Here is a 24,633-nt window from a genome sequence, read left to right as displayed (position 1 = left end):
AGCTAAACTAAATGTAGACAAGCTATACCAGATGTTAGACACACTAAATTAGATACTAGATTTCACCCAATGAGGAAAGCAATGCCCAAACCAATGATGACAACAACTTATTTCACTATGAGCATTCCTGTTTGAATTCCCTGATTTGTTCATTATTTACGTTCATCACTGGTATAATATTCACAGACTGTATCTTGCACTGGGCAATAAATTATTGTAACTTAGTTGAAGAATTAATTCATATATGTGTTTAGAATGTCCAAGAGGGAATAATATAACATTTAGAACAATGTTCTTATGTATTTAAACATCTAAGCTCACACGTAATGAAAGTGAGTTTGTCTTTCAGATTATCAGTTTCTTCCTACAAAACTTAAAATTCTATATGTGAAGTTTTCAAATACAAAGAGTATAAGGAACTAATCAATAAAAAATATATTGGCACCATTGATGGCCGAGACTGCTGGGTCTAGGTCATTTATTTCACATGAAAGATTTAATAGCTAATGGATAAGTAAAAGTACTTGGTTAACCTTGGATATTTCTGCACATCCTTTTTTTTTCTGTAATTCTAAGGCACTAAGATGCCATAAATTCCATTTTTCATAAATGAGTCAGATGGTCTTCACCATTCTTTTTGATAAAGCGTTAAAGGATTACCAATTTACAACTGAGTTAACTGGTGAAGTTTTTAAATACTTGATATGTTAAAATAGAGATGTTATAATACTCCATCCACAATGGTTTGTGTGGTGTTTCTACAAGTCTCAAATTAGAGTAAAATCAATGCTTTCTATAATTCTGCAGCATTCCAATGTTTTCTTGAATAACAGCACTTTTAACTGAAATGTGTCTACTGGGTTATGTAAAATAATCAAAATTATTGATTTGGAAATGCCATAGAACTCTACTACTACAGAGAAAACAGGAGAAAATAGGACAACCTAAGTTTTTATTGCCTATACTGCTTTTCCTTTTTAATACCAGTTTTATTGATTTTTTTGTAAGTTTTCCAAGCTTTCACTTAAAAGTGAAGGAATTTGATGAATCGTCGTTGAAATGATGGTTTCTACTCTTTCCACTATAGTTTAATTCTCAAACTCATGGACTGAACTATCATTTATATGACCTCTATTATGAATGTTAAATGTATTGAAGTGATAAATCTGACACAGCAGATTACCCATTAAGACATGTTAAGAACTGTCCAATGAAGAAGAAATATACTACAAACAGCAAAATATGCTACTTTGAAGATTAATTATGTTCAACAAAATCTAATTATTCTACGATATTATAGAAAGCAAACTAAAGGCACAGATGCAAACTCTACAGAAATGTAATGTTTCCTGTAGTCTCAGGTGAGTAAGGTCTCCGAATCAGAGAACAGGTACACACAGTCAAGATGAGTTTATGTACCTGCAGATGTAAACATTTCATTTCCCCACTTCTGCCCATCTGTGACGTACGCAGATTTAGAACGGATTGTCACAAACCTCATTTTATAATAGCTTAGCACAGCATAAATTAGCTATGAAGCAAAAGGTATTAATTTCTGTACTCTATGATTTCAGAATGTTTTCATTCTACTTTTTATCATAGCATATTATCCATTCTAAAATCTTTTGTGAGAGGTTTTCCACTTTCAACTTTTTGAGCAGGTTAGTGCTTCAATGGCAAATGAACAACAGTGTGAGAGTTAGAGAAGAATATTCGCACCACTTGCTATAGTCATCTAGCTCAAGCACCTCATTTAAAAGTAGTATCCACAGGGCTTAGAGAAAAGTGGCATCTCAAGAGACAGATTCAGAACTGTTAAGTTACACTGGTGCTCATGTCAGGAGACTTTTATGAATATAGTAATCTTTTTCTTCTGAAATCGGCTGACTCTGGGATCCGTTGTTCTTTTTTAATCATTTTAAATTTCAGTGATGCCACATCCTCTTGCAGATGATGAGACTATATTCTTTCCTTACCTGACTGGTTTAAATCAAAGGCTCAGTCGAAATGCCTGCCTTCACATTTCTTCCTGGACAAGATGAGAATGCCATGACTCACAGTGTTGTAGGGAGTTTAAATACTATTACTTGCAATTCTGTGCTGAGCAAAGATGATATGGTTAATGGCTGTGTGGTGAGCCACTGCAAACCACCTACAGCTTTGTACTGAGCCAAATTGATGCTACCTATAGTGCCGTGACTAAAACACTCCTTTTCACAGTTGCACACCGTATTCATGGCAAACACTAGAAGCACAGGCCATGGTGCACTCACCACAAGGCTCACACCCCAGCGGACATCAAGAGTACATGAAATGTTTAACCACTGAGCTCATGAGCTGCATTAGTTGTAGTGGTGCTAAGTTAAAAAAAATTAAAAACTACACAACCCCCTCACTCCCCAAACACAGAACCACACAAAAATCCCAACCAAAAGTCAACTCTGGTGGAGTATTCAACAAAATACTAGATAAAGACTTTCTATTTGAATACCCAACATTAAGGCTAATAAATCCAGTGAAGTAAACTAAAACCACTACTGGAAGTAGCCTCAGTACATGGCACAGCTAGCCATGCTGAATAAAAGCCAAAATTGCAGGATGTTTTCTTCAGAACTATCAGCTTTTTCACACTACTGCACTTAATAGGGAAAAATCTATCTATGAAAGCAGTCCACTGAGCAAAGCAGTTACCAGTCACGGTGCTGTACTGAGCTCAATAAACTCTGCCTCGTACAGTATTAGCACTGAACAATATATGCACATTTCATACTTTTTGACAGAAGAGATATTTATTTTTCACACTTTACTTTCATTCAGTTTAGGATAGAGCTTTAGTTACACTACAGTTAAGAAATTCCTCTTATTAAACTACCAGCAGCAATTTAAACAAAGACAGCTACAGAGATGACAAGTGCATTTTAAAGTTTGAACAGCAAGAGGTTCACTGACAGCTACCTATGTTCATGTGCTCACATAGATATGAAGTGTACTTATTCTTTTTTTGGTAAGATATGTGACCTTTCCATATCAGCCAGCTTGCTCCTGTTGTGGAGAAACTGACAGATTTTGTTCTTACATAGTTTATTAATTTTTGTAAGTATAAATCCTGTTCTCAACACAATACTTTATGCCTACTTTTCTGGGGTGGCTCCAAACAGGAGCAGTGTTTTCAAATGGTAGTGAAATCATTTGCTCAAAAAAGATCAACATTGTTTCGACAGAGAAACAAAACCCCACCAGCTTTTTTAGCACTTGAGGACTTCTTCAGGTATTGTAGAGAATCATAGATTCATAGGTTGGAAAAGACCTCTAAGATCATCAAGTGCAACCATCCACCCAACAACACCATGCCTACTAAACCATATACTGAAGTGCCACCTCTACACATTTTTTAAACACCTCCAGGGACGAGGACTCCACCAACTCCCTGGGCAGCCTGTTCCAATGCCTGACCTCTGTTTCAGTTCCCTCAGCCGCTCCTAATAAGATTTGTTCTCCATTCCCATCACCAGCCTTGTTGCCCTTCTCTGGACATGCTCCAAGCAACTCAATGTCCTTCTTGTACTGAGTGGCCCAAAACTGAACACAGTATTCAAGGTGTGGCCTCACAAGTGCCGAATACAGGGACATGACCACTGCCTTAGTTCTGCTGGCCACATTATTCCTGACAAAAGAAAAGAAAATTCTAGAAGTCTTAAGGACACAGGGAACTTTTCCAATAGTATGCCTGCTACCTAATGTTGGAATTGAGTAGTGAGAAATAAATACATAAAAACCCCTTACAGCTGTTTTTTTCCTAAGGTCTTGATGTACAGTGTAGTATTTTTTTCAGCTTTTTATGTAAAAAATATCAGCAAATAGAAGAAAGAATATTTTTCATACTACTATATTTTATTTCTATAGGTAGGAGGCAACTTGTAAACTAGATTCTATGAGGAGATTTGTGCTTGACGTTTCTTAGGGTTAAAAGCACTAGGTGCTGTTGCTTGAAATAGGAGTTGGACATGAACCAACTGTCTTGCTCATCTGGTTGTATGACAGTAGTGCCAGAACAATTCATGAACACTTCTAGCCTGACAATTTGATATCACATTGAGAAAATTCTGACTAGCCCTGTGGAAGAGAGCAACTGAGATCTTGCTCTGCTTTCAACGAAACCCTAAGGAGGGGAAATAAAAAAGAAAAAAAAAAAGAGAAAAATAAAGAACAGAGGGACTAATGCAGTCCAAAATTATTTAGAAGGCAACCCAGTATTATTCTGTTTCAACACACACATCGACTCCCATGCTGCATAGAATTTCTATTAGAAACTTGATAAAACATTTAATTTTTAAAGATATTTAATTTTGCTTTCTGACTTGAAGCGTTGTCAAATCCACCATCTCTCTTAGTAGAGCTGTTCTAATATTGTTTTAACATCATTATTAGAAAATTGCATCTAATTTCAAAGCTGAATTTGTCATAATTTCAAAGGTTTCACTGCCTTTTTATTGCATTCTTATTAGGAAAGGCCAGGCCAATGCTTAAGAAACATTGTTCCAGCCTCTAATGACTTTTTGAAATGAAGTTAATGACTTATTTTATTATGTATTTGTTACACTGTTAGTGTTGCATTAAACTGGAAATTATTCTGCATTATGAGCTAACTATTCCTTGCACTTATCTGGTACTGGAAGAAAGGGAAAACAGCTCAGTTGCTTGTTAAGACCCCCTGTTATTGTTTTTATTATTTCAGAACATGAGAAGTAGTCATCTAGAGGCACATTTTGGGAAAGTGATAGCCACTTCACAGAATGGATTACTTTTACCAGCAAACCTATTACAAATGCTCCTACAAAAACCTTATCACCGTTGCAACATGTTGCACAGCTGCTGAATTCCCAGTAGCATGGATGAAAGCAGTAGAGGTTCCCGGGAATGAGGACTCCTGGGGAAGTGTCACCCACTGCAGTAGTTAGAAAAGGAAGACATGCAATATTTGGGGAAAGTATTAAGAACTACTTTGAACATCTTGCTGGCTGACAGGAAGAAATGAGCTTTATGAATTAAACCAGTGGGTCCTGAGTGCTGCCTTTAGCTGCCAGATGCCATGTTTCACTGTGCTGCATAGAGCTGAAAGGCTGTCCTCCATGGTTCTGTTCAGCTGAACTTTCGGCTGTAGGTAAGCATTTTCCACGGGAGCAGAGAGACAGGTTTGGCAGTTTGTTCTAGTGATTATACTGTTAGTCTCTACACAGACTTTGTGACTCTGTTTACAGTGGCTACAAATGTTAACACTATTTTGGAGTGAAAAAAAGCAACATTTGTCAAATAGAAGAGATCGACTTCCCCAGCAAGCAAAGTGCTCTATTAAATATTAACTGGGTAAGCCTTTTTAAGTGACAGGAGAGAGACGTATTGCCTTGCCAGCATAAGGTACCTAACTGGAGGTGCTGGGTCTAAGGATAAAGTTCCTGAATGCACCCAGGAGCAAACAATGCAATGTGCTATTTACTGTTATTCCTAAAGACACTCAGAAGGAGGAAGCTGCCTGGGGGTCAGGGATCTTTTCCTGACATCCCATGGCAGAAGCATTTTCCCTAACATGTGGCTGACCATGCTGAGCCATCCCACAAACAAGATAAGGAGACAACCTGATGAAGTAGCATTCATAGTCTACCCATAGTCTGGGTACTTCTTATTGACCCAACACTCAAAACTGTTAATTTCTCCTCAGTCAAAGCTTTCATTACTATTTTGGGATAGTTTTGTAGGTATAGTGTATACACTACTTCAGCACAAAAGATTTTTTTTCTTTGTATCTGCCATTGTCAAGAGTATTTAATGTCTGTTCAGAAATATGCTTTCTCTCTATGTTCTTTAATCACCCCCAAATTTGAAAGAGGTCTAACTTCATATCCTTAATGTTAGAAATTAGTCTATTTTAGTGCAGAATTCCAGAAAGTAATTCATATTCAGACAGGTATAGCTACCTTTTACAAATAGCTGTTTCTGTCCATTAACTACATATGATAGGTGATCAATTATTCCCTAACTCAGGTGCTTCGGTTTAAACATTCAAGTTAAATGAGATGAATCTCAGCCTGCATGGTTGCTGTTTTGTCCAGGTCTTTGTGACAGCTTCTTAACAGCAGACTTCTCCCCATTAGCAGAACTTTAAAAAGATGCTTTTATAGTTTTCTTACCATTATTTTCCTACTAGCCCATTAACTTTCTGTTAGCCCGTAAAAGTAAACAAGCCGTCTGAAATCTCTAAGAAATAAAAAATAAAAAATCATCAAGCAAAACAGAATGACTCATTTCTTACTGTACTTTGATATAAATGCTACATTATACGAGTGATATAGATGTTGGTCATCCTTAGCTTCAAATGATAGAGTTTTGAAGTTAAAATAGGTTTAACCTTTAATAATTTGACCACAAAGACGGAGAGGGATGAACAAACACTTTAATCTAAACTACTATAAATTGATAAATGCTGACTGATATTTTGACTCCAGTTCAAGATGAGACTCCAGACATACAACGTCAGGACTGAATCCCAACAGAATGTCATCTCCAATATCATTACAAATATATGAAGTAGTAGAGTCATTATTCTATTTTGTAATCTTGAATTCAATAGATATTTCTGTGTAAACTGCCAGACAAAAAGGTAAAATCATTTTCTGTCCTGGTTTCAGCTGGGATAGAGTTAATTTTCTTCCTAGTAGCTGGTATAGTGCTGTGTTTTGAATTTAGTGTGATAAGAATGTTGATAGCATACTGATGTTTTTAGTTGTTGTTAGGGAGTCAAGGACTTTTCAGCTTCTCATGCTGGCCTGGGCTTCCAAGTGCACAGAAAGCTGGGAGGGAACACAACCAGGACAGCTGACCCAAACTGGCCAAATGGGATATTCCATAACACATGACATCATGCTCAGCATATAAAGCTGGGGGGAAGAAGAACGAATGAGGGGAGATTTGGAGTTATGGCATTTGCCTTTCCAAATAACCGTTACACATCATGGAGCCCTGCTTTCCTGGAGATGGCTGAACAGTTGCCTGCCAATGGGAAGTATTGAATGAATTGCCTGTTTTGCTTTTCTTGCATGCACAGCTTTTGCTTTACCTAATAAACTGTCTTTGTTGCAACCAGCGAGTTTGCACAATTTTACCCTTATGATTCTCTCCCCCATCCCACCAGGGCGGAGTGAGCAAATGGCTGTCTGGTGCTTAGCTGCCAGTTGGGGTTAAAGCATGACATTATCTTAACACAAAAACATTGTGTCATTATATTTTTGAATATCCTTATCAGTAAAAGACATGTGATTTACTATCATATCCAATGCAATAGAAAATATTTTAAAAGCATCAGATTGCAGCAGGCTGAGCTAAACTGTTTGTCACATTAAGACTTCTCCACCAAATAAGAGGAAACTCAAAAATGAGGATAGATGTGCAGGTCAAGATTTCTCCAGACTGAAGGTAACAGTAGAATAACTGAAATCTATTTTTCAGTGGATATCACAATGCTTTTCTGGAGAAAGACTATTTCTCATCTCAGTTTCAAACTGGTGCTAATCTAAGCACCACTTTGTTAGACAACTGCTTGTACGATTGTAAGAGCTTGTTAGGAGGCAGGAACTTTTGAATGAACAAACTTGAGTGTACTAAACTGAGAAAATATAGTTAGCTAGGTAATTAAGATATGTTCTGGTATGTTAATGATATTTATGGATGCATTACTACTGTCATGTCATGAAATATCAATAATTAGCTTGATTCTTGTATGGATAACAGTGGTTTTGTTCTGATTCTAATTATTGCTCACATTTACCATGGTTTTGACTCTGCAGAGGCCTTACGCATCAATTACTTCCCTGCTAAAAGTGAGGCATCTCGTAGTTGCCTAACTTTTGGTGTCCTGCAAGTTGAAGCATCACATTTCAACATATAAGCATATCACTTCATAGCTCCAATCAGGTATAAAAAAACTGAATAGTATATTCCAGAAGTTCTTAAAAATGGAAGACACACACAAATCTATGCAAACAAGCTGGAGGATTTCTCCTAAAAATATTTCCTTTTGCGCTTACTCAAATTGACTCTTTTCATGACACAGCTTTCCAGTTTTTAACACTCTTGATTGCTCAGGATTCTAGCAGCACTAAAAAATTTTTATCTTTCTATTCTTCTTTTGAATTAACAATTATACAAAATGCAACATTCAGCAGATAAGTGCTTTCCTCCTCAATTCAATTACGCACTGAATCCAGGAGGGAGAATGTAGGTAGCAGGCTACCTCGTATTTCAGCACTGCAACAAATCGTCCTTCTCTTGCTTTGCACTGTCTGCAAATGCAGTATTTCAGGATGGGCAGTGGAAAGGTTAAGTTTTTTCTGACTTTTCCATTTTACTTGGAAGGCTGAGAACTTCATCGTCCCCAGGCACCAGTACTTGTCTAGAGCTCTGTCTTTTATGCTCATTTATCCAAAGTGACAGGGTTGCATGGTATTTTCTATACTGTTGTCAGTGTGGGGCCAGGGGGGAGTGGGGAAGGTGGGCAGTTGTATAGGCTTATCAATGATAAACACTGGTCATTCATGTGTTCATCATTCATTTGACAGAGAAGCGTCCTTTCACATAATGTCTGCTCTAATGTAGGAAGGACTTTGTTTAAAAGGGGGAGGAATAAAACTGAAAAATAGTCCTGGCACTCAGAGTGATATGCATATTTTATATGGTTTGGTTAATGAGTTTATGCACCTTAGGCGATGAATTTTAATCCTGGCAGTGGCTGCTGGAATTCTGAAAGTCACATATTGAGCAGGTTTGAGAAGCATTTTGGAAGATGATAAGTGCAGATGATAGAGACAATTGCTAAAAGCCTCCAAGTAGCCAGATGGAGAGGGATGGACATGATAAAAGACAGAAAGCACCTTAGATCACTGCCAGCTGTAGGTCAAAATTAGACAGAACACTTGTGTTTGTTCCACATGTGCTCTCTTACTTAAGAGCATTTTTTGTAAGTGTCCATTCACATCATATTCTAGCAAGCAACTGTTCAGAAAAAGTCATGCTGTTTTTAATTTTGAGAACCATACTGAGGAATACAGAGAAAAAATCACTATTTGGGGAGTCTTTGCTTGGTAGTGAGAATGTTTAATTCGGAAAGAAATGAATGGTACATAGAGATGAGTTTTAAGGACAAATGTTTACCCACTTTGCGCTATGAGCAGTGACCACTGGGTCTCAGAGGTACTGCTTCTATCTTGCAAATCCTTGTTACTTTCATTATACCCATAATTTCATTGATGCCATGAATTATAAACTCTTACAGAGAAAATGAGTCTCGCTTTGACCTGATTAACATGCAGCAGGTAATAACATAGAAGAAGCAGATAAATGGGCAGGGGAACAAAAAGGCACAAGTCATATATATTAGATTAAAACAGTATCAGAACTCTATATACACCGTTCACTCTGCTGTGTAATCTTTAGCATATATTTAAACTTTAAAACATCTTGTCACAGGCAGCAATAATTATTGAAAAGAATGTCAGGAGCCCTACTCTTCAGTTGGCGTTTGTCAAGTATCTTACATCTGCAAATAAAAGTCACGGTCTTACTTTTTCTATTAACCATGAGCTGATAATCTGATACTATTTTGTTCTGGTTTAAAAATATTTCTCCTCTTCATGAAACACAAAGAGACATGCCTGTTTGTCTCATTCCAAGGTTAGGGAGTGCTGTTTTAAACCAATGCCTTTCAGCAATATTCAATTCCACCTTCCCTGAGAAATCAGTGCAAGAAAACCTCAGCAACTCTAGACAAAGAAAAGGTTCTCTGCTTAGGTGTTACTAGAGTGAACCAAAAATAAATAGCCTTTACTATACACATAAAAGCAGACTCCAAAGTGGTTATGGAAAACCAGGACAGTAAAACCCTGGGAACATATCCCCAGTCCCATGGCACATAGGACAGTGTGGTCTAAATCGTAAGGTCATTATTATGCATGTGGAACACACAGGTGACCAAATCATCCAGAAGACAAAACTGCTGATGCCATACACTCTACCATCCTATGGTTTTCCACTGAAAAATCAATTACATATGTTAAAATGCCCTGAACATATAATTTGTAACTACATTTGTATTTGTAACCTCCTAAGAAAGTTAAAAATTATCAACAGATTAGATTCTGACAAAGTTGATTTAAATTTAAGCTGGCTACCTCTGAACTCCTTTCAGGTATTGTTGTAACCGAATCAGATATGAAAGGCTACTCTGAGTTTAAGATCAACAGTTTCCCCTTGGTAATCTGTTCCCTTACAGCTTGAGGTCTTTCCCTACAAGAAAGCCTCATAGGAATTAAAAAAAAACAAACTAAAAACAAAAAACAAAATCCAAGTATTTTTTCTAACTATCAGTTCAGAAGTGAGGTAGACCCTAGGTTTAAAAAGATAACTTAAAATTCTTCAACTCCGGTTTGGCTTGAAAGGGCAATAATACACCATAAGAAAAGAAACAACATATCAGTTTTGAGATCTTCTTTGCACTGTTAACTATCAATATTTCATAAATGTAAAGTTTCTGAGAATGTAAGTGTATAACTGTGAACTGTAGTCCCAGACTACCTTTTGCTGATACTAAAATAAATAAATTTAAGTCATAATTCAGTCCTCAGTCTTGTATTCACAAAATTCTACATTTTTCTCCACCTGAAGATTATTTTCCACATAGCTTAAGCATACTGGGATACATTCATGCATAAGCAAAACCCAAAACACCAGGCTCAGCTTCAAGACAAAAATAATATAAAAATAGAGTCGACACAAAACAGAGAAGTCATCTGTTCTCTTCTTGGATGATTTCCCTCACCACTGCAGAATCAATACAACAATGTAATACTCTCTTCCAGATATCAGCTGCGAAGAAGAGTGATCCCATGATCTGATGATTTAGTGGATAAGTACTGAATTTTAACACCGCCCAAAACAACAGGAATTGAATGAACTTTATCTTACTGAAGCAGCGTCAATATCTATTGCTCTATCATTAAGAACAGTGCACTCGGGCATCTAACTTACTATCCTACCTTGAATTACATTAGCTCTAGGAACTATTTTCAGTCGTAAACATGAATGCTATAATTCAAAAGCAGCTCCAAATGCAGAATGATGTAACCAAATATGAAAGGTATGGAAGCAGTAAATTACCAGTTACACTGATGATCTAATTAAAAAAACGCTTAAACTCAATTTTGTTATAATTGGTTCATTTCAGCTCTTATAGCATTAAATTTTCTAATAAATGATTATTATTAATGAAATCGCTAAAAACTTGTTTTGTGTATGAGAAAAATATATGTGTTGTCACATTATATCCAACAGCATGTGAAAACAAGTAATGTAGCTAAAAATTGTTTCTTTCAGGAGTCTAAATCTGCTCCTGTAATACGGAACAAAACTTTAAGCAGCATAAAGAATCACAACAAAAATGACATGTAAAAAAAGGAATGCTTTAAAAACCATCAGATAGAAGCAGCAAATTAACAGATGAGAGGAACAGTCAATTAATTGTAAACATGGTGCTGACCGACTGGCAAAAGTTTTCAGGGTATTGTTTTTTTAAATAAAATATTTCTGTAAATACTGACTTTCAGTTTAAATTCCAAAGTAGTTATGTATTTTAAAGCTATATTAGAACTTGTCGCTTCTAATGCTCTAAAACCTTTGCAAGGTGTTGGTTTACTATTCATACCTAAACAACAGCTGTGATAAACAACTGAAACTCATCCTTTACATGCAATTTTAGTATACAGAATTGCCAGTATATGAAATGCATCTCAGAAATTTTTCAACATGCTATTGTGTTGTACAGAATTAGACAATTCTATCTGGAGCAAATTCTACTACTTACAAATATTCTGTTTAGCAGCAGTTGATGTTAAGGAGATTTTAGCTATGTGAAACCAACTGCAGGCTCAGGTAGATGGATTTCACTGTGTAATACCTTCTGCCAGATGTTGACTTTTAACTCATAAATTTACAAGGTAGAAGATTTTTTTTTTTTTAAGAAATTCTAGATTCGAGTTTCTGAAATGCTTCTGAATTTTGCATCATAGTTCTTGGAAACTGTAACAATAAATACAATTTTCAGTTTTAAAAATATGTAGTTACACTAATAGATGGTGGTTTTAAGACACTACTACTAGAATCACCAAAACACAAATGTTACCAAGATTAATAATTTACCTGACAATATAGGACAAAAAAGCAAAAATATTCCCTGTCCAAAAGTAATTGACTTAGATAATACAAGATAATGAAGCTTCATGAGGAAAATCAGATTAGATCAGACTGTTTCATGTATGCATCCAAAGCATGTATATTAATATCCACAGAACTTTATTAAACTTCAGTGTCCAATATCACATTATTATAACAAATTAAAACATTTTATTTTATTGACTTTTACTAATCATCATTTTGTGATGGCATAAAACCAATGCGTTTTGGAAGAATTTGAGAAAAGAGTAGCTTAATAACCGTTAAGTGGCAGTATAAGGGGCAGCATCAAGAAAATGGGGCAGTCAGATAAGATCAATTAAAAACAATATGCTATCAAATTAGAAAAATTCTCATGTGATAAGACTAAATTAGTATTAATTAACTCATTTTATTACTTGCAAAGGTAAAGATAACTGAGCTAAGGCCAAGAGAAAAACCTGTAAAAGGAATACACTTACTACACAGACAAAACCCATAATGATCAATAAATCATATACAGAATTAAGAAAAAACAGTGCAACCTAATAACTAGTTTCCAAAAATGGAACATGATTCCAACGTGAAATGTTGCGGTTAGTCTTTAGGAAAACACTGTGCTAATTAATGATTTTTTTTTTTTTTAATTTTTTTAATAATAAAGTTGTTATTGTTTTTTCAAATGAGATATGTAGCTGTCCTCTCTTTCAAATGTTATTCAGATTTATGTGCAAATTAAAGGCAGATGGACAGCACTTGTAAATCCCTTAATTTAAATTTTTACAACTTCACCACTTAGTAAAATCGTTTTAGTAATTGTCTTGATATTCTCTGGCATGATTTTACTGCTTCCTATTTCTGTTTTCAGTTAAAAGCCTTCAAACCATAAGCAAAGTTTTCTTATTTGTGTTTTGATTTACCTGAAAGACAGCCAGTGAGTGACAGAAACAGAAACAGTTTCCATGACAACCACATCATTGGTCCCAAAGGTCTTCAGTCCTCCTTTGTGCAGTTGTTAGCAATGCTGACGTTTCTTCATTAAAGCTTAGCCTAGTGAGACAAAGACAAACCTCTGTTATGAAATTAAAAGTATCTTCCAATAATATGATAGACAATTCTAAAGACAGAGCTGGTCCTAATGCAATTAAAAGTCTAGTTCCAAAGAACTCTGTATGCACAAGGGCAGGTAGCCTGACAGATACTCAGAGGAATCTTGTTCCAGTAGTTACTTGTGTTAATAGCTGAAATGTCTGTAGTAGTGCTTTGGAGATATATATGTATAGATAGATGTAGATATATATATGGATATAACCCTAAAGCTGTATGTATGTTGAAGTTTTGAATTATGAAACTGCCAAAAGAAGATAGTACACATATATTTCACAGCAAATATATTCCAGGCATATTGCTTGGCATGTGCTCTTTTCCGGAAAGCAAAGTGTTGGTATTTGGTACGAAGTCTTTTAAAAAGCCCCAGACAAAATAATAATTTGCTCTAGGAAAATTCAGGTATTTTTAATACTTGCAGATTGGGTTGAAATAGATTCCAGTTTCTTCCAGTTCACTCACTGTATAAAGAATCTATCAACACATTTGAAACAACCACCTTCTATACAGAACCAATTATTCATACTTACTTCCTTTGACCACTTCTCAGATTTTTGTTTCCTATACGTACCATGACTTGTACACACATCTGGGTACACTGCATCCCCGATCACTGTGTTCTTAGCTATTGCTTTAACAGTATCAGTAACTTTACTACATGTGAACTTGGAGATTTTTGTTTAAACAACTGAAAACTCAGTCCAAAATATGAGACATTTCAACTGGTTATGTATGGACATGGGTGTACTTCTGATCTTTGACTTGAAAAACACCAAGCTACAAACATAAAGCCCATTTCCTATACTTCAGTAGTTGCATATGTTTAGGAAGCCTTTGAGATCCTCCTCTTGGAACCCAAGCAATCTTCAACCCCTATAGGTTGTGATCCACAACTACAATAGCAATCCCACAGGGCAGAACAACGAGACAAAAGAGAATTTAGCTTTGTTCCTCAGTGAAACTCCTTTTGGGGACAGTATGACTCCTTCAGATAATAATCGCCCTAGTTATATGCCACAGTTGCTGTTTTGGGGGACCCGTTCTGCATGTTAGAGCATTCGCTGTAAGAGACCAGAGGAGAAAATCAACAAAGTTGAAAAAAAAAAAAAAATTTGTAGAATCATAGAATCAAAAAATGCTTTGGGTTGGAAGGGACCTTTCAAGGTCATCTAGCCCAACCCCCCTACAGTGAGCAGGGACATCTTCAACCATATCAGGTTGCTCAGAGCCCTGTCGAACCTGACTGTGAATGTTTCTAGGGATGGGGTCTCCACTACCTCTCTGGGCAATCTGTTGCAGTGTTTCACCACCCTCACTGTAAAAGCTTTCTTCCTTATGTCTAGTCTAAATCTACCCTCACCCAGTTTAAAGCCATTACTCCTTGTCCTATCGCAACAAGCCCTGCTGAAAAGATTTTTCCCATCTTTCCTATAGGACCCCTTCAGGTACTGAAAGGCTGCTAGAATGTGTCCTATCAGCCTTCTCTTCTCCAGGCTGAACAGCCCAAACTCTCTCAGCCTCTCCTCACAGGAGAGGTGCTCCAGCCCCTCGGATTATATTTGTGGCCCTCCTCTGGACCCTCTCCAATAGCTCCATGTCCTCCTTGTGCTGGGGGCTCCAGATTTGGACGCAGTATTCCAAGTGGGGTCTCACCAGAGCGGAGCAGAGGGGCAGGATCACCTCCCTTGACCTGCTGGTCACACTTCTGTTGATGCAGCCCAGGACACAGTTGGCTTTCTGGTTTGTGAGCTCACATTGGTGGCTCATGTCCAGGTATTCATCCATCAGTACCCCCATGTCCTTCTTGGCAGGGCTGGTCTCAATCCATTCATCTACTAGCCTATATTGATAGCAGGGGTTGCCCCAATCCAGACGCAAGACCCTACACTTGGCCTTGCTGAACCTCATGAGGTTCACACAGTTCTATTTCTTGAACTTGTCCAGGTCCCTCTGGATGGCATCCCGTCCTTCTGGTGTGTCAACTGCACCACACAGCTTGGTGTCATCTGTAAACTTTCTGAGGGTGCACTCGATCTTGCTGTCTAAGTCATGATGTAAGAGTAGGTTCCCACTGGATGATGTAAGAGTAAAATGTAAAAGTAAGTTCCCACTAGATTATTCCATTTCAACTGCTCTCTGACCATCTCTAGTTGTTATCTATTTTGACAGTCTTTCCCTCAGATAAATGGACAAACATGCATGCATGCATATACAGATAGACACACACAGTCTGAGCACAAGATGACAGCATCTGTTTTAGTGCTGGTAGTTATTCCTGCAACAATTTAAAGGTGTAACTTGTCAGCTTTCATTGACACAGCACAGCAGGCACAGCTATGAACACAGCTAAAAATTCCCAATTAGGATTGCACTTCCTTCCGGGTAACTCAGACCAGGCAAACTGAATATCAGGTGTATACCTTAATGTCAGTGTCTCTGAAAGTGAACATAACAATCTGGTAGTCAAGTGACTTTACACACAGTGCCTGTAGCTCTTTTAAACCTCCACAGGAAACCTTCCTGAATTAATTATTAATGTCAGCTGCCTTTGCTTTTCTCTTCAGTGATAATCTGCTTTTCTGTCACTGTGTTCCTTTGGTTAGTGAATTTTCTTGTTCAGCGTTCAATGCTGGCCAGGCCTTTGGGAAATAAGTATTTTCATTAGTGTTTAATTTTTTCCCTATGGCCATATCTTTTAAAGAGGACACAGCACAACTTCCCCCAAACACATGCCCCCCTGCTCTCCCCCAGCTTTGTCACTCTTTCTCTTTTTCTCACTTCTCTTCAGCTGCTTTTATAATGGTGCAACACAGAAATTATGTTAACTTAGTGATTTCTCTGTTGCATAAACAGAGGAAAATATAGCAGTTTCAAGCATTAAAGTATGAGAATGTTGTTATCATTATTATCATTAGGTATTATCGTGCCTATTGGATCAGACTGTCAATAATATTAAAGGTTGTGGTTGGTAGAGCAGAAACAGGATGAAGAACAACTGGAGCAAAGAAATGGGAACATCATAATAAAAGATGAACTTTTTTCTTTTTGCATTCTTGAAACATGATGATTTTAAGCTCTTTGGGAAAAGGATATACTTTTAATGAAAGTTTCATTAAAGAGAACAGAGTTATGACAACTTCTGCCAGATGAGGACCCTTTAGCTAAATAGCTATAACAACTTCTAAGTGACAACTCCTAACTGTGACCTACATAACTTGACCCTATCAATGTAAAACAAGCTTCAGTCCTGTCACACAGGCATATTAAAATGTAAAAGCAGAACACAATGACAGGGACAGGCTCTGAATTAAGTCACGAATGTTGGACATTGACCTTCCTATGAGGATATTTGTTGTATAAATGTATTGCTTATCTCATAGCAGAATTGCTGGCAAAACAAGCATAGGAAAGATTGCCACCGTACAACTTTTTGAAAATCTGCCTAGAAATCTTCATTATTATCATAATGAAATGATCTTGCATCTTTACTTATTTTTTACTATATTTCATGTTTCTTCAGGGATACCGGACAAACACTTTACTGGCCATATGGACAAACGGAATGCACAGCAACATGGTAGGGTTATCGCACATCTAAGAACTGAGGAGTACCATTCTTACAGTCTGACAAAGACATAGATATTGCATATGTGGAGCTACCACACGGCATGTGGGATAATCACAAAAGTGCTTTCTATGAAACACAAGCAAGAGCATGAAAATTATATATATAATAACTGTACAGCAAAATTTCTGCTCTAGATTTAACAAAGGGATGTACTGTCAGCTTTACTATCAATGGCTGCCATCTGATGTTTTTTGGATGACTACGCTCTGACTTTTAGAGAGTTTTGGTGACTGCAGAATTCCTTTATGCTTATAGCAAACAGTCCAAGGCTGCAATAAATCCATTAAGAAGAGCATCTTATTTCTTAAAAAAAAAAGTTAATGATTTAAAACCAGTTATTGAATATCCTCTTAAATCATGTAAGAAAGACTTTTTTCTTAAAGCTGGCTCATTCTTAAATATATATATAAGCAGTATTATTTGTTCTTGGTTTGAAAATCTTGTTAATTTTCTGGATTTTTTTCCCAGCCCTAACTATCTTCATCCAAGAATGAGGAATCTTTTAAAATAAGCATTTACATTTTAATCCTAAGAACACAGAACAGAATACACAGTCACTTACTAATGAAAAATAATACAGCTCAAGATGCTGCTTAATTTCAACTAAACAGTGTCTACTTTTCTTCTCCCCAACTATAATTTGGACCTCACAAGAATCTGACTGGCTTATTTGGAACAGTTTGTTGGCTTCATTGGTAATCCAGTGCAAGAAAATGAAATTCAGTTGTCCAGAATATACTATGTGCTATAGATTTCTTTTTCATACTAGCAAGATTTGACACAGCTCTGTAGTCTAATTATTAAAAGTAAGAAAGGCATGACTATCATTTGTTGATTTTTTTTTCTTCTCCTGTTCTTATTCTGGTTTCTTCACAAAAATACAGATTCAGTGAGCTGTTTGGGGTTTTATATGCAGAGGATATGAATTTTCCCTTATGGCAATTTGTAAAAATCAATGATCTAAAATAAAGTTGATGTATACAACGTGCAGCAAGTAATTTATCTAACGAATGTAGCATCTTGTTCTACAAAAAAGTATTAACAGATGCAGTTTTAAACTTCTGCATGGTACTATCCATATTTCTTTTCTTTCCCTAGAATTTCTGCCAAATTGCTTTGCAATTTATTTTAATTCTGTGTGCTGATTGTAGACAATTTATTAAAACATTCCCTGTTCAGTGTGTTTTAATAAATTATTTTGGCTAGTAGTGACAGGGTGGGTATAGTCTCATGGTTCTGACTCCCAAAGAATTTGTGAGTACTTAGGCAATATTGCCAACACTAATGTGCAAGAGGCTTGAGCTAGATTCAGTAAAACTGTGGTCATTTTAATGATAATAGCACCTACTATCAGTAATGTTTGTTTTCTGGTATTTAGGATAAATTTATATGCAACTGCAAAGATTTGGGGTTTGTTTAATTCAAATAGTTAAGAAGTGAAGCTTTTAGCATAGATACTGTGATACCGATATCAAAGTGCTTTCTTCCATTATCACTACCTCATTTCCCTTTTCCATCATATGCCTATTTATCAGTTTTTCTGTACAAACATGAAAGGGATTATTACTCAAATCCACATCCTCTCTCAAAGCAGTGTAACACAAGTCTTTGTCTCTGCAGTGACTGTACTGCTCAGAGGAAAGGATGTGACTTGTCACAAAAGAAGAGTAGTTTTCTCTGTAATGATTCTTTTTCCTATATCAATATATATGAGAGGAAAGCTCAAGTCGCTGACACTTCAAAGTATTTAATTTTCCTTTTCCTTTAGAAAAAATAACATGCTCACAGGTAATGAAGAGATAACACTAGTGATAAGCAATTCTGATATTCTGCATGGACTCGGAAGAGCAGGAACTGAAGAGAGTAAGAAATTAAGCTATTACCACTGACATATCTGAATGGAAAGAAAAAAGTAGCATATTCACAGAATCACAGAATCACAGAATAGTAGGGGTTGGAAGGGACCTCTGTGGGTCATCTAGTCCAACCCTCCTGCCGAAGCAGGGTCACCTACAGCAGGCTGCACAGGACCTTGTCCAGGCAGGTCTTGAATATTCAATGAAGAACAGATAAACTTACATGGTTTTAGATAGTATGTTTAGGAAATATTTTTCTTCACATTTAGTAGGTGGAGGATGTTGGCCTAAGGTGCAACTAAACTGCTAATAAATTTCCTCAAGGTGGCAAACCTATGAAATCAATACATGCACTGAGTCAAATATCACTTACTAGACTTTCTATAAAAGGCTTGTTATACTCTTGGAAAAAGGCAGAGGTCTAACTGAAGATCCAGTTTAAAGCACTGAAACAAAACCTGCTAATCAACACCAAGTCTCTGTTCCTCCCTGCACAGCTTTTACTTCAATCAGGGGGAAGACATGAATCGAATTGCCGCAGTCAGCAGTTCAGCCCGTCTTCCTTGTTCCCATGAGTATCAAGCCTGGTAATGCCTAGTCCATGGAGAATTAGAGGCTTTAGAAAAGCAGTTTCAGATGTTACAAAGTTCATCATAAAAAGAGGAGATAGTTTGGCTGGAAATTTTTAAAAACAGCTTGTCTGTTGAGAGTTCCCTGATGATATATTTGCATATAAAGTTAACTACTAGACCATGATTTTGACAGAAACTTGTTATACAGAATACAAATAACCTCTGTTGAGATCATGTTTCAGCTTGCTTTCAATAAAGAATTAATTTGTTCAGTCCAAAGTCTTTTTGACAATACTATTTTAAAAATGGTTTAAATTTAATAAAAACATATTAAGTTAATATTTGATAAAAGTCATATCATAGACACTTTTACAATGAAATGTCAGTGGAATTTGTTATAGGACAAATGAAAGTGAAATGATATTAAGCCAATGTAAACAGCAAGGCATCTTGTAGGATTGATTATCAGCCCAAGGGAAGATCATTTATTTTCAAGGTTTATTAACAGTTCAACATATCGTAAAGAAAATGTAATAAAGTACAAGTTTTATCAGTTTCATAAAATAATTTTTGAGTTGTTTTATGAACACTTAATTCACTGCTAACAGTATTAAAAGTTTATGCTGCAGTGGAATCTTTCCTTTTCAGATTCCTCCTGGCAAGCAACCAGGACTTTCAATATCTAAATTAACATTTCACAAGATTTTTGTTCATAATGTTAATATAGCTTTCAAAGATACCTGTCAAGTTCCAGTCAGAAGCATAGAATGCTACTGTACATAAGAAACAAACAGGCTATTTTTGAAATGTAGATCAATCACAGTTTCTATATGGGTGAATGAATATCTGAACTACTGCTCTGCAAAACAAAACAAAATATTTGACTGCAAATGTTGAATAAGTATCTCAAAATGCCTATGATTCCAAGAGTTTCTGAAGTACTTTGATGAACTAAATCTTTTTTGAAAACTGCACACAATGCCCATAAAATAAGATATTAATATTGTGTTAAACACTGATTATTTTCTAGTATTTGAATATATTTGCACACACATATATAAAAAAAAGACTTTTGAACTTAAGATGAAGAAAGTCTCCCTTTCCAACACATGCATATCAAGCTGGTGATGAAAGCAAGGAAATGACAACACTTCAGCCGATTGACTGCATTTTCCTTGTGTTTAATACTACTTTTTTACCAAATCTACCATTAATAGGTATAGTGGAGATTAACAAAATCATTTGACCAAGAACACTGGTTTAATGCTGAATTACTTCAGGGATTCTTCAATGGTAGTTGCTAGAGGAGCAAAAGCCTTTTGGGGCTTGTTACTGTGAATCAGACATGTCATCAGTGTGCTTACAGAAATGAGAAGATGGCAGAAACAGTTTTCAGCTTCTCTAAACTAGCAATAGTGAGGTGCTGCTATTTTGCTACATTCACTTGAATATAGCATGAAAAAATTAGTGTACTGCTCATGCAAGTCAAGTGGCTCAGAATATACCTTTAGGTACTGAGTGCTTAGAAAGGGTACAACCATGGACCCCTGTGCTGCTCCCAGGCACTGAGGCATCACCAACATGTTGCTCCCACTAGAAGGCATGGACATGTTCTCTGGTGAATAAATACTTACTGGGCGAGGCCGTCTGAGAAGGAAATTGGGGGAATTAATTCTGATTTTTTTCCTCCACGCATTTGTCAAACAGGCTGACAGTTTCTAAAATTCAACTCACATTTCACAGAACAAGTAGCTGCTGGGGATGAAGCAGCTTAAAAAGCCTTGCTGCTGTTGCTTAGGTATGTGAATGAGCACTGCAACACAGACCGACCTCATCAGAGTGATTTTCCAGTTTGTCACAGCCTGGACTGGAAGTAACATAGGTTTGCTCACAATTACCACAGTCAAGCTCTCTGGTTTCTTGTATGAACTTTATGAACAGTTATATCTTAAAGTCCCACAAGCCCTTAAGACACTCTTCTCATTTCTTTTTTGTGTCAATATTAATCACATGTAAGTAGCAGGAAATAAAGAGGAAAATAATGTTTCATTTGAAACTTCAGAAATTAGGTATATAAGCTCTCTTATTAGTAAATGAAAGGAAATAGACAACCTGAAGGAAAATACATTCAAACCACTTTTGACAGCTCTTTGGGAGTGAGATGAACAACTTCATTCTTTTTGCTATCTATGATGGAAACCGGATTGCAGCAGAAGCCTAAACAGCTACCCTAAATTATTAAATTAACTTTCAGATGATGAAACCTGAGTGACAGAAGTCTTCATTTGTTTGCTCAAGACTGTATGAAAGTTTCCACAAGACCTGAAAAATTGAACCAGTCATTTACCTCCTATCGCATTGATCTTGCAATAAAGTCACCCTTTCTGTATGATAGACATTTCTCAGTATTTTGCTTTAATTATTCAGGAAATATATTCAAGCACTTCTATTAAGTCCTAGAGATGCCCTCACAGAACTTGAGAAGTTCAGGGAGGAACAGCTATAGAATTGTGGGTCACGTCAATGGCCTGACCTCGTGCTGTATTGTTTGTATTAGATTTAATTTATTTTCCATAAAAAAATTGCAGGAAAAAAGGCATATCCTTATGCTATTCTTTTCAAGCCAACTTATCTTCAAAATTCCTCTGGGACATCGTAAGATGTGCCAAAGTAATCACATCTGGAAATTGTCTTTTCTCTACCAAGCAGGGGGATTAAATACAATGACAGGACCGGCATGACACTGCTGTTGTTTTGTGTCTCAGCTGTACTTGATATAACTACCTCTAACATATGAGAGGAGTAGCTCATCTCGGTGTCTCTTCTGCAGCAGCCAACTAGTGCCAAGAGTGAAGATGACTGCAGTTAAACAAATATCCTTGACTGCCACTTGCACCTGGTATTATATCAGCCAGTATAAATAAGAATAGCTTAAGCCTTCCACTTAATGCAGCAGCCAGGCTAACAATATTATGCATTTTAATAACACAAAATAGCATCACCCTTCAGCGCTTTAAAAGCATTTAAACCCCTGCAGATTGTATGTACATCATGCTCTGAACTAGTGGCCACAAGTCCTCTGTGGACCTGTAAATTCAGTTCATTTCTGTGCTCCCTTCCAGAAAAATCAGCTGTGGCATAATGGGGTGTATTGTGCACCAGGGTGTTCAACACTATATGTGAAAAGGATCAGTAAATTTCCTGTCCCTAAGATGTGAGATCCTACTCACTTCACAAATCAGATGCAGCGCAGGCTTCTGAAAGTGTGTTAAGGAAAAGTCAGATCCTTGAATACCATGCTTAGCTTCTGCCCGCGGGCCTTACGCAATGCTGTCAGCCTGTCAGAAAGACATTTGTTCAGAAAGGGTGTAGGCTACTTGTGGGGAGTGGAGGAGGCTGTTTCATGCATGGAGAGGACGGGAGATGCAATGAGAGGCTTGTATGTTAAAAGTTGTATGTGAACGATCCGTCAGTGCGTATATGTTACAGGTCTGCCTCAATGTCAATCCACTAATTAGAAAAACGACAGTATTGTATAGAAGACTTGTCTTGACATCTCATTTGTGACATCTAGGTCAACATCTGCGTTTGTCACTGCAGCAGATTTCATATTAGTTGAGCCCTCAGGTTTAGGTAACGAGACCAGTTTTAGTCAGTTATTTTATTGTAATATCATGCGTAATAAAATAAATACAAAATTTTAGCTAAAAAGCTCCACCCAATCATAGAACAATTTAGGCTGGAAAAGGCCTTTGAGATCATCAGGTCCAATCATAAGCCGAACACTGCCAAGTCCACCACTAAACCATGTCCCTAACTGCCACATCCATACGTCTTTTAAATACCTCCAGGGATGACGACTCAACCACTTCTCTGGGCAGCCTGTTCTAAGTAAAACACTATTCTGCTTTTTGAATATGAGGTATATTCCTGTAATCTTTATACTGTTATTTAAAAAAGAATAAAGCATGTGTTCTCCAAGCTGAGGCAATCTATGCATACAGACCCCATGACAAGGGCACATCACCATTTTACAGGGATTTTGGGTGAACACAAAGGTTTTATTTCTTATATATTCAGATAAGAGGATTCTCTGCAAAAATGAAACAGGTCAAATGGGTTACATCTTCAATTCAAGACAGGATAAAAGTTTCCTAAGCTGAAGAGACATGAATCACTTTAGACACTGTTGGAAAGAAGTCTTAGCGCTGAGTGTATTTTGGAAATATATACCTAATTCAATCTCAGACTATTCAGATGAACAAGCAAAAAAGGAATAAAATACTTTTTGTTTTATTCAAATGGTTGGACTAGATTATCTCATCACAATTAATAGCTGTCATATCTTAGGATAGCAAAGTATTTATTTAATATACAGTAAAAGACATTATCTTTGGAACTTAGCTGTTAGAGGTAAAGATATATATGTAGACTTTGAAAATGCATCTGTAAAAACAAAATTAGTTTGGAGAAGATACTTAAAACACTCAGTTGTTGTTCTGAAACAGTTATGGTAGTTTAAATGTTAGCAATTCTGTTCTTAGCTATTTTCCACTTGAAACACTGCAATACACTTTTAAACTGCCATACTGAAGAATATTAATGATGCAACAAATTGACTGGTGCTACATAGATGTATCTGGTTTTTTTATGAGCATATTTAAATGCACATGTTTCTAATTACAACCGGTACTAAAAATGTCTACGTGCTTAAGGATGCATTTTTATATTTAAGCATACCTCATTATTATTACTTCTATGGCAGATAGTTCACTAAGATATAATGGTAAGATATTAAAGTGGATTAGAAATCTCATTATTAAAACACAAGCTTGTCTGAATAGAAAGGAAAAAAAAAAAGTACTCTAAATGGAATAACCTCTTCATTTTCTTTCACAAATATTATTTTATTATGAGTTAAATGTCAGAGACATAGAGATGTAACTGGTGATATGATCCTATCAGGGAGGTTTGTATCTGTTATCATACTGTATTTAACACTATTTTTCCAAAGATTTTAAATAAAGCCAGGGAACTTTACTAAGGGCTCAAATTTCAACCAAATGTGTTTTCACCTGTCTGGGGGGTGATTGTTTATTTTTGGAGAGTAAGATATGACTGCAGTCAAGTAACATCTCTTCCTGTATCTTAACTCAGTGTTAGGGCAGACACCAATTATGAAATTGTGCTGTCAGGTTACTCCTCTAAGGGCAGACAC

General features: G+C 36.5%; 1 protein-coding gene across 5 annotated transcripts in view; it reads right to left on the bottom strand.

The window, feature by feature from the left end:
• CNTN5 (contactin 5) overlaps window positions 1–24,633 on the bottom strand; it is a 745,090-nt gene that overhangs the window by 376,798 nt on the left and 343,659 nt on the right. For all 5 annotated transcript variants that reach the window (XM_075417787.1, XM_075417816.1, XM_075417827.1 and 2 more), the window contains exon 3: window positions 13,173–13,302. In XM_075417787.1, the coding sequence (XP_075273902.1) occupies window positions 13,173–13,230 (58 nt within the window). In that variant the 5' untranslated portion in view covers window positions 13,231–13,302. The remainder of the gene's footprint in view (window positions 1–13,172; window positions 13,303–24,633) is intronic.

Source organism: Opisthocomus hoazin, chromosome 1, assembly GCF_030867145.1.
Source record: "Opisthocomus hoazin isolate bOpiHoa1 chromosome 1, bOpiHoa1.hap1, whole genome shotgun sequence".
Lineage (NCBI taxonomy): Eukaryota > Metazoa > Chordata > Aves > Opisthocomiformes > Opisthocomidae > Opisthocomus > Opisthocomus hoazin.
This window is presented reverse-complemented; position numbering and strand designations above follow the sequence as displayed.